The sequence below is a fragment of the Apteryx mantelli genome, chromosome 38 (assembly GCF_036417845.1).
Source record: "Apteryx mantelli isolate bAptMan1 chromosome 38, bAptMan1.hap1, whole genome shotgun sequence".
NCBI classification, from domain to species: Eukaryota; Metazoa; Chordata; class Aves; order Apterygiformes; family Apterygidae; genus Apteryx; species Apteryx mantelli.
The window spans coordinates 557,884-568,534 of record NC_090015.1 but is presented as its reverse complement, the minus strand read 5'-3'; the positions used below and the strand labels follow the sequence as shown (position 1 = coordinate 568,534).

At 62.9% G+C, this 10,651-nt stretch overlaps 1 protein-coding gene across 1 annotated transcript; it reads right to left on the bottom strand.

Moving 5' to 3' along the window:
* Nucleotides 1-290: 290 nt before the first annotated feature.
* On the bottom strand, nt 291-7,036 carry FUS (FUS RNA binding protein). Its single transcript, XM_067314868.1, is given in 18 exon segments — nt 291-538; nt 541-591; nt 594-638; nt 767-855; nt 961-1,081; nt 1,189-1,207; nt 1,209-1,291; nt 1,413-1,449; nt 1,451-1,543; nt 1,675-1,781; nt 1,897-1,929; nt 2,952-2,986; nt 4,291-4,480; nt 4,577-4,758; nt 4,861-5,005; nt 5,089-5,243; nt 5,407-5,431; nt 6,949-7,036. Coding segments are annotated over 18 exon segments (1,482 nt in total). The 5' UTR covers nt 6,962-7,036; the 3' UTR covers nt 291-479.
* Between the last annotated feature and the right edge of the window lie 3,615 nt (nt 7,037-10,651).

The following is a 10,651-nucleotide window of genomic DNA, read 5'->3' as shown; positions in this document are numbered from 1 at the left end:
TACCCACACTGCATCCAAAACCAACTCAAATCTCAACAAATATTTACTTGGTCAATGTTAACTCTGGAACCCACTGATAACAGCACCACCAAGAAGCTTCAAAACTGAAACCACTCCAGAAATCTGCTCAACGGCAGCTTTATCATTAGGTTTCAGAGTTACTGGCGCTCCCACTGCATCCAAAACCAACTCAAACCTCAACAAATACTTACTTGGTCAATGTTAACTCTGGAACCTACTGATAACACCACCAAGAAACTTCGAAACTAGCAAACTACTCCAGTACTAGCAAACTACTCCAGGAATCTGCTTAAAGGCAGCTTTATCATTAGGTTTCAGAGTTACCAGCACCCACGCTGCATCCAAAGCGACCTGGACCTCAGCAAGTATTTACTTGCACACTGTTAACTCTAGAACCTACTGATAACAGAAACCCCAGGCATCACACCCTCACACAGAGGTGCCCCCCAGCGGGTGCCTCACCTGGAATCCATCTTGCCCGGCCCGAAGCCTCCTCGGTCTCCGCCTCTGCCTCCTCGAAGCCGCCCCGGTCGCCGCCGCGGCCGCCCCGGAAGCCTCCGCGGTCGAAGCGCCGCGGCCGCCGCGCCGCTCCTCGCCGAAGCCGCCGCCACCACCGCCTGAGCGGGCGAAAAGGAGGAGGAGGAGAGAGTGAGGGGGCGGCCGAGCGCGGCCCCCCCCGCCACCCCCCCAGGCCCCGAGTATTTACCCATGTGGGTCCCGCCCCGGCCGCCCCCCGGGTATTTACCCATGTGGGGCCCGCCGGGGCCGTCGGGTTTGGGCGCTTTGCACTGGTTGCACTCGTTGCGCCACGAGAAGTTCATGTTTTCCGCACGCCCTGGAAGACACCGCAGGTCACGCCCCGCCCCCTCCCAGTGCCCCCCAGTCGCTCCCAGTGCCCCCCAGTCGCTCCAGTGCCCCCCCAGTCGCTCCCCCACTCACGGGTTGGGGCACTTCCAGTCGCCGGCTCGCTGCTGGCCCCCGCCGCCGCTGGGGAAGCCGCCCCGGTTGCCGCCGCCGAGCCGCTGCTTGCCGCCGCCGAAGCCGCCGCGGCCCATGGGGCCTGGAAAAGGGGGAGGAAGCGGGAAAAAAGGGGGGTGAATTTGGGGGGGGGGGAACGACACGACGATGGGGGTCTCCCTCCCCCAAAAAATCCCGCCCCGGTCCTACCTCCGCGGCCGCGGCCAGCCCCGGCCCCCGCCGCCCCCGCGGTTGAAGTCGGCGCGGCGGGTGGCGAACGACACCTTGATGGGGTTGCCCGAAAACTCCTTCCCTGCGCGGCGAGAACAACAACAAAAAAACACATTAAAAAAAGGGCGATTTCAGCTTTTTAAGGAGCGGGCCACCCCCCCCCCCCGAAAGGGAAAGGGGCCCAGGCGTCCGGGGGGACCCACCGTCGAACCAGTCGATGGCGGCCTTGGCCGAGGGGGGGGTCGTCGAAGGAGACGGTGGCCTCGCCCTTGAGCTTGCCCGTCTCCCGGTCCGTGTAGAGGTTGATCATGGGCTGCCCCGTCTTCTTGTTGGTCTGCAGGGCGGAGACGCGCCGTAAGGACACGCCAAGGACACGCCAAGCACACGCCAAGCACACGCCAAGCACACGCCAAGCACACGCCAAGCACACGCCAAGCACACGCCAAGCACACGCGCCGAGCTCACCTTGATGATGCCGATCTGCTTGAAGTAGTCGGCCACCGACTCGATGGTGACGTTCTCGCCCAGGCCCTGCACGAAGATGGTGTTGTTGTCCGAGTTATCCTGCTCGCCTGCGCCGGGGAGGGGGGGGGGGGAAAAAAAGCTTGTTAGCGCCGCGAGCTCGTTAGCGCCGCGCGCTCATTAACCCCCCCCACGCGCTCGTTAACCCCCCGCATCGCCACTTACCAGGATCGTGCCGCGGCCCTTGGTCCCGGGGTCCTCGGGGCACATGCAAAATTAAGGAGAGCGTTAATTAGCGGGGCGGCGGAGCCCCCGGCGCCCCGCTCCGAAGCCGGCGGCCGCCCAGCGCAGCCAAAAAGGCAAAAAAACGCCTTTTTTTCCTATTTTCCCCCCTTTTTAAAGTTGGTTTTTTTTCCCCCCCCAAAAAAACACAGAGAAAAAGGCCCCGGGGCGCCGCTCGGGGCCCCCCCAAGCTCGGAGCCGCCTCGGCCGGGCACCGCCGGCGCGACCCCAGCGAGCGGCGCGACCACACGAACGTTAACGCTAAAGCACCTAAACGTGGAGGAATCGGCCCGTTTCTCGCGCGCACACACAGCCTGCGCCGGGAAACTCCCTTTCCTGCCGGGCCCCTCCGGCAGCGTTCGCGGAACCGGCACCACAGCGGAGCGGAGGCTTTTCCGTTTCTTTCGTACCAGACCCAAAACTCCAGCTCGGGGCGGGTTTGTTTTTTTCCCTCTCCCCGTGACCATTAAAAACCTCTCAAACCTCGTTTTGTTTTTTTTTTTTTTCCAACCACATGCAACCGTTTGGCTTTCGAAAACCTTTTTTTTTTGTGTGTTTTTTCATATTTTTACCCCCAAAAGCACCAGCGCGTCGAGGCTCCGCTGCCCCCGGCGGCTCGTGCGCTTCCTCGTTCCGCACCCAGACACCGTTCACCACGTGGCGCCTTTGCGCCGCCGGCTTTGCCGTTATCGTTACTTTTCGCCCTTTTTTTTTGGTTACGTTTTTTTTCGGGGTAAAACCAGAAGTTGCACCCGGATGGAGGCGGACGACGGCAGCTGCGGACACCGCTCCTCGGCGCGGCTTGGCGGTCGCCCCGCGGCCGCAACCTGACACACAAACGGTGGCTTTTCCCTTTTTTTTTTTTCCTCTTTAAACTCAAAAAAAACACCAAAACCACCCGGTCCGGCATACAAACGACACTGTTTTCCGGAGAAAATCATCATTAATATAGACACTTTTTTTTTTTTCGGTTCAAGGTTTGAACTCTTTGGACTTACCACCAAATTTATTGAAGCCACCACGCTCACCACCGCTGGGAAGATAAATTAGAAGATAATGAAGCTTTTTTTAAATTTTTTTTTCCTTCCTCGGCTACCGGTTTTCCGCTAAAGCGGATGCGACTCGAGCGCAAACCAGGGCGCCAGGGCGGCTCCTCCTCCCTGACCGCTCGCTGCCTCGGCGACGGGGCGTTTGGGGGGGATTCGGGGGGTTTTGGGGAGTGGGGGGGGGTCGCGGTCCGCCGGCGGAAGCTCCCGGAGATCTTGGACGCAGCGGAGGCGGGATGGCGGCTGCCCGGGGTGGGGGGGGAGGGGGAATTCCCTGGGAATTTGGGGGGGGGGCACGGTGGGAAAACAGTCGCAAAACCCCACTTTTTGTGCGCTCCGTCACGCTAACCCCTAGGTCTTCCCTAGCGTAAGCTTTTCGGCTCGGTTTTTTTTGGTACGTTTTTGCGTTTTTTTTGTGTGTGTTTTTCGCCCTCACTCTTAACCTAAAATGCGGAAGGCGGAAGGAGAATTGATAAAGTTTCATTGCCTTTCACACCTGTAGCACATAAAACGCAGAGTTTGTTAACAGATCACAAGTAGCGGCAAACAGCAGACAAACAAGCATCAAACAACCGGCTCTCGCCCCCCGATACTCACCTCGCCGCCGCCCTTCCTCCTCACCACCATCATCATCATCATCCTCCTCATCATTAACATCCTCTTTACCATTAGCATCACCTTTATCACCACCGTCTTTATCTTTATCATCATCTTTATCATCGTTTTTATCTTTATCATTATCTTTATCATCGTTTTTATCATTAATCGTAATCGTTTCCCCTCGGACACCATCGTTAGCGTTATCGCTCCCCTCACGCACCACCGTCATCAGTGTCGTTATCGTTTATCATCGTTATCATTATCGTTAGCGTTAGAGCCGCCCCCGCGCAGCGGCGTTTCGAGCCCAAAACGGGGGTCGCGGAGCCGCCGCCGCCGCCTCGGCCGGCCTCTTCCGCCGGCTTCGCTCGTTCGCCCTCGGTTTTGTGTGCCGGAAACACTTACAGGGTGGTTTGTTTGTTTGTTTGTTTTTCCCCCTAAACACTTTCTTTTTGGTGTTTCGCCCCCTCTTTGGGGGAGTTTCGGACTCTTTCCTTACCGACGCGCCCGTCCCCCTCCCTTTCCCCGGGAGGGGGCCGCGTTGGGCACCCAAATCCTCCGAGCCGGCGCACCGGGCGCCTCTAAGTTCAAAACCAGCGGGGTTTTTTTTTTTTGAGGTAGAAAAGGGCGTTTTGGCTCCCGCCCCCCACCCCAGCCCCAAAGCGAGCGACGCTTCCCCTCCCCGGACACCTACCCCAGGTTGCCTCCGCGGCCGCCCCGGCCACCGCGGCCCCCGCGGTCGTAGCCGCCTCGGCCGTAGCCGCCCCGGCCGCGGCTCCGGTCCTGCTGGCCGCCGCCGCCGCCGCCACCGTAGCCGCCGCTCTGCTCCTGGTAGCCGCCGCCGCCTCCGCTCATGGACGACGGCTCCTGGCTGTAGCTGCTGGCTGCGAGGCGGGAGGAGAACAACGAAACGGGGTCAGAAAGGGGGTTTTCCGGCCGCGGGGCAGCACCACCGCCGCCGCGCTCACAACCGCACTCACATCCGCTGCCGCCGCCGCCACCGCCGCTGCTGTACTGGCTCTGCTGGCTGTAGCTCTGCGGGGGGTTGTAGGAGGGCTGTTGGCTGCTGTAGCTCGACTGCTGCCCGCTGTAGCTCGACTGCTGCCCGTAGCCGCCGCTGGGCGGTTGCCCGTAGCTGGAGCTCTGCGAGCCGCTGCCGTAGCTGCCGAGGGGCCGAGCGTCAGGAACCGCGCCAGAAGGGGGGGAGGCAGCCCCCCAAAAACACCCTCTAACCCCCCCAACCGCACCCCGCGATGGTGGCTACCTGCCAGTGGAGGAGCTGGCCGCCGGCGGCTGCGAGTAGCTGGGGTAGGACGAGGGCTGCCCGTAGGAGCTCTGCGACGCCTGGCTGCTGCCGTAGCCGCCGCCGGTGCCGTAGCTCTGCGGCGTCGACTGGGTGCCGTAGCCGCCTGCGGGAGAGCGGGAGACGGGAGGGTGGGCAAGGTGCCGGCGGCCCCCTGCTCCGTTGCGGGAGGCGGCGAGCGGCACTCACTGCTCTGGGTCTGGCCGTAGGAGGAGCTGTAGCTGTTCTGGCCGTAGCCCGAGGTGTCGGTCGACTGGCTGTAGCCGCTGTAGCTCTGCTGGCCGTAGGGTTGGCTGCTCTGCTGCGAGTAGCCCTGCCCCGGCGGGGTCGGGTAGGCCCCGTAGCTAAGGGGGGGGGGAAAAGGAAGGTGGCGTCAGAGCAACCGTGGGGGCGAGACACCCCCCCCCAACGGGGCGGGAAGCGCCTCGGGCGTTAAACACCCCAAAACAAATCTATTCGGTTATTGCTTTTCCTCCCCCCAAAACCCGCCCGGGCACCACCACATACCTCTGAGTCGCCGTCTGGCTGTAGTCTGCAAGAGAAAAGGCAAAAGCGGTTGGATCGCGGGTGGTTCCCCACCGAGCGCGCGGCGCCTCCTCCTCCGCCCATGCGTGGCCAACGGGGGGAGGGGGGTGTTTCCTCATTTTGGGGGGGGCTGGAGGCCTCCCCGCCCGGTGGGAAAGCCCCAGGGGGAGCGTCCGCCCTGCAGCGGGGCCTCAGCCCCGTGCTGAGGGCAGCAGGGAGCGGCTAAGCCCCGAAGAAGAACCGCCGGCGGCGGGGATGAAGGCCAGTCCCTCCGCCCCGGGGGCAGCAGGGGCAGAAGCGCCCGGCCTCGGGGGCTGGGGGGGGGGGGTATTTACCCGCCCCGACAAGCGCCTGACCTGGAACAGCGGCCGCGTTTACCCCTCGCCAAGCAGAGAACCAGCAGCGGGGGCCGCGTTTACCCCCCTCCCAGCACCTACCCTGGAGCGGGGGCCGCATTTACTCCTCCGCCCCACGCACAACAACAAAAAACACCCACGTTTCCACAAAAACACCAGAACAACCGTAATTTTCCAGTTTTATAGCAAGAAACCAGCGTCTCCTCCTGAACGACACACAAAGCTTCTCCCTCTTGTCGCCTCACAAAAACCGCACCGTTACAGCGCGGAGCCCCGCAACAGCGGGCCGTTCCCCCCCCCTACACGAGTGGGGTTGTTTTACCCCCCCGCGGGCGGATTTAACCCCCGCGGGCCGCAGCGGGGGCGGGTATTTACCCGCCTCGGGCGCCCCCGCCCGCCCGCTCAAGGACCCGGATGTGGGACTGCGGCAGCCGCCGCTCCGCCCCCCCCCCCCGCGCCGCCAGCGCGCATGCGCGCCCCGCCGCCGCCGGCCCCGCCCCCCCTCGGCCGCGCATGCGCCGCGGCGCCGCCCCCACCACGCACAAAATGGCGCCCGAAGTGGCGCAGTTGGAAAAGCGGCGCCCCTCCCCCCACGCCACACAAAATGGCCGCCAGGAGCCACGGAGAATGAAAGAGCTTCCCCCTCCCTATCGCGCCCTTAGCGGGCACCGGCGCGAAACCGACCGTTTTCTCTTTTATAAGCTTTTTTTACACCACCCCCCCCCATTTCCACCCCCCCCGGTCATCCACAGCTTCCTCCCCCCCCCGCCGCGCTGGCTGCTGCATCCGGGCGCCCCGCTTTGTTCGCCGCCACGGGCGCCCTCCGCGGCTGCACCACGCCGCTCCTTTTCCGCTAAGGGAAAGCGCCGATTATTAGTAAAATTAAAAAAAGAATCAGGCTGCAAAAACGCACAACGTGAGCGCATCCAAAAAAAAATAATAATAATAACACTGCCGGGACCCGCTGCGCTGCAGCACCCGCCACCCGGCTCACAAAGCGGGGGAAGAGCATCAAGCTGCAGAATCCCCCCCCGCGGCCAAAAAAAAAGCCGTTTAACATCCGCTGCAGAAAATTTATAAGATTATAGAGGTAGCGGCGCTGCGAGCCCCGCCGGCCGCCCGGAAGGGCCCCCCCTCCGCCCGCCCGCCCCGCCGGCGCCCCCCTCACCGTTGGAGGCCATGGCGGTGCCGCGCTGCTCCGGCGCCTTCCCCTCCACGTGGCGCGCGCACCGTGCCCCGCACTGCGCCCCCGCCCGCCCGCCGCCCCTTTATGGGCGCCGCCGGGCCGTACCACCGCGCCGCGCGGAGGCGGGGGGGAGGCTCCCTCCTCCCGCCCCCCCTCCCTCCCTCGGCGCGTGGTACGGCCCGACTCCCCCCCCTTCTCCCCCGCCCACACCGGGGGGTGTGTGGAACGCGCCGAGGGGAGGGGCGGGGCGGGGCCGGGGAGGTGGGCGGAACCACCGCGCCGCGCGGGGGGTTGGGTCGCCCCGCCTCCCGCCCCCCTCCTCGGAGCGTGGTACGGCCCGACTCCCCCCACGGCGCGCGGGGAGATGGAAGGCGCCGAGGGGGCGGGGCCGGGGAGGCGGGCGGAACCATCGCGGCGGCGGGGGGGGGAGGGCCCACCTGCCCCTGCACCATTGTGGGGACCCTATAGGGAGCCTATAGGGGTCCCCGGTTACTCCTTCATCCTCCAGGAACCGCCCCCCAGCTCCATGAAGACCCCATAGGGGCCACCACCCTATAGGGACCCCTACCAGCCCTCAACACTCTCATAGGGATGTACCTCCACCCCATGGAGACCCTATAGGAAGCCCCAGCCCTATAGCACCCTTGATGGCCTATAGGGACCTCCAAGCACGGCCTCCCTGTTGGGGACTCATCAGGGTCTCCTATAGGGCTGAGCACCCAACCAGAAGTCTCCAGGGGCTCCTATAGGGTCGATCCCATTGGGGAGTCTCCAAGGGCTCCTATAGGGTTCAGCTCTTCCCCATTAAGGAGTCTCCAAGAGCTCCTATAGGGTTGACCACCATTGGGGAATCTCCAGGGGCTCCTATAGGGCTCAGCTCCCCCCCCTTGGGGAGTCTCCAGGGGCTTCTATAGGTTTGATCCCCATTGGGGAGTTGCCAAGGGCTCCTATAGGGTTCAGCTCTTCCCCATTGGGGAGTCTCCAAGGGTTCCTATAGGGTTGACCACCATTGGGGAATCTCCAGGGGCTCCTATAGGGCTCAGCTACCCCCACTGGGGAGTCTCCAGCAACTCCTATAGGGTTCAGCTCCCCACCATTAGGGAGTTTCTAGGGGCTCCTATAGGGTTGATCCCCCTCAGGGAGTCTCCAGGGGCTCCTATAGGGTCGATCCCCCTTGGGGAGTCCCCAGGGGCTCCTATACGGTCGATCCCCCTCGGGGAGTCTCCAGGGGCTCCTACAGGTTTGATCCCCATTGGGGAGTCTCCAAGGGCTCCTATAGGGTTCAGCTCCTCCCCATTAGAGAGTCTCTAGGGGCTTCTATAGGCTCCCTCCCCATTGGGGAGTCTCTAGGGTCTCCTATAGGGTCGATCCCCCCTCAGGGAGTCCCCAGGGGCTCCTATAGGGTTCAGTTCCTCCCCATTAGGGAGTCTCCAAGGGCTCCTATAGGGTCGATCCCCATTAGGGAGTCTCCAGGGGCTCCTATAGGGTGGATCCCATTAGGGAGTCTCCAGGGTCTCCTATAGGGTCGATCCCCCTCGGGGATCCCCGCTCCAGGGCCGAGTTACCTTCGCGGCGGCGCGTGGCACCAGCGGCGGCGGCGGCGCCTCCCCGCCGGGCCCCCGGCAGCCAACATGGCGCCCCCGTGAGGCGGCCGCCGGGAAGGGCGGGAAAGGCGCGAGGCGGCCGTTAAAAAGGGCGGGAAAAGGGGCGGGGCGGGGCGCGAGGCGGCCGTTGGAAAGGGGCGGGGAAAGGGGCGGGGCGGGGCGTGAGGCAGCCGTTAAAAAAGGGCGGGAAAAGGGGCGGGGCGGGGCGCGAGGCGGCCGTTGGAAAAGGGCGGGAAAAGCGGCGGGGCGGGGGAGGGGCGGCGACGGGCGATGGCCGCCGCGAAGGGCCCCAAACGTCCCCAAAATGCCCCAAAACGCCCCCGAACGCCCCCAAACGCAGCTCCTGGGGCGCGAACTGCCGCCCCGGGGGGGGGGGGCGAAAAGCCGCGATTCGGGGTCGGGGGGGGTAAAAAAAAAAGCCCCCAGTCCGGGTTGGGGGGGGGAAACGCGGGAGGTGGGGGGGGAATTGGGGGCAAAACAGGCAAAAGGAGGCAAAAAAAACGTGGCCCGAGGAGCAGGCGGCCTTCAGAAAGCCCCCCCCACCCTATAGATCCGTCCTATAGAGCTCCCTATAGACCTGCCCTTATAGAGCCCTCCCACCCTATAGATCGGCCCTATACAGTTCCTCCATCCTACAGATGTGTCCTATATAGCCCCCACCCTATAGATCCATCCTATATAGATCCATTCTATATGGCCCCTATAGATCCACCCTGTATAGTTCTCTATAGATCTGCCCTATATAGTTCCTCCACCCTATAGATCCACCCTTATATAGCCCCCCACACTATAGATCCGCCTATATAGCCCCCCACGCTATAGATCCGCCCTATATAGCCCCCCATGCTATAGACCCACCCTATATAGCCCCCCACCCTATAGATCTGCCCTATATAGCCCCCCCACGCTATAGATCCACCCTATATAGCCCCCCACGCTATAGATCTGCCCTATACAGCCCCCCACTATAGATCCACCCTATATAGCCCCCCACGCTATAGATCCGCCCTATATAGCCCCCCACGCTATAGATCTGCCCTATACAGCCCCCCACTATAGATCCACCCTATATAGCCCCCCCATGATATAGATCCACTCTATATAGCCCCCCCACGCTATAGATCCGCCCTATATAGCCCCCCCCACGCTATAGATCTGCCCTATACAGCCCCCCACTATAGATCCACCCTATATAGCCCCCCCCACGCTATAGATCCGCCCTATATAGCCCCCCCCGCCGCCCCTTCCCGCCAGGACTTGGCCGGTCCCAAATGTCAGGGCTAAAAATACCCCCGGGGGGGGGGGAGGGGGAGCCTACGGGGCCCGTATAGGGTCCGGCACCGCGTAGGGAGCTCTATAGGGTCCGGTACCGGGTAGGGAGCCTGCGGGGGTCTATAGGGTCCAGTATGGGGGGGTAGGAAGCCCGCAGGGGGTCTATAGGGTCCGATCCCGGCTAGGGAGCCCACGGGGGATCTATAGGGTCTGGCACAATATAGGGAGCTCTATAGGGTCCGGTACTGGGTAGGGAGCCCGCGGGGGATCTGTAGGGTCTGGCACAATATAGGGAGCTCTATAGGGTCCGGTACTGGGTAGGGAGCCTGTGGGGGATCTATAGGGTCTGGCACAATATAGGGAGCTCTATAGGGTCCGGTACTGGGTAGGGAGCCCGCGGGGGATCTATAGGGTCTGGCACAATATAGGGAGCTCTATAGGGTCCGGTACTGGGTAGGGAGCCTGCGGGGATCTATAGGGTCTGGCACCATATAGGGAGCTCTATAGGGTCTGTTACCGGGTAGGGTGCCTGTGGGGGTTCTATAGGGTCCGATCCCGGCTAGAGAGCCCACAGGGGGTCTATAGGGTCCAGCACCATGTAGGGAGCTCTATAGGATCCGGCACCGTGTAGGGAGCTCTATAGGGTCCGGTACCGGGTAGGGAGCCTGCGGGGGTTCTATAGGGTCCGGCACCATATAGGGAGCTCTATAGGGTCTGGTACTGGGTAGGGAGCCCACGGGGGATCTAAGGGTCTGGCACCATATAGGGAGCTCTATAGGGTCCGTTACCAGGTAGGGAGCCTGCGGGGG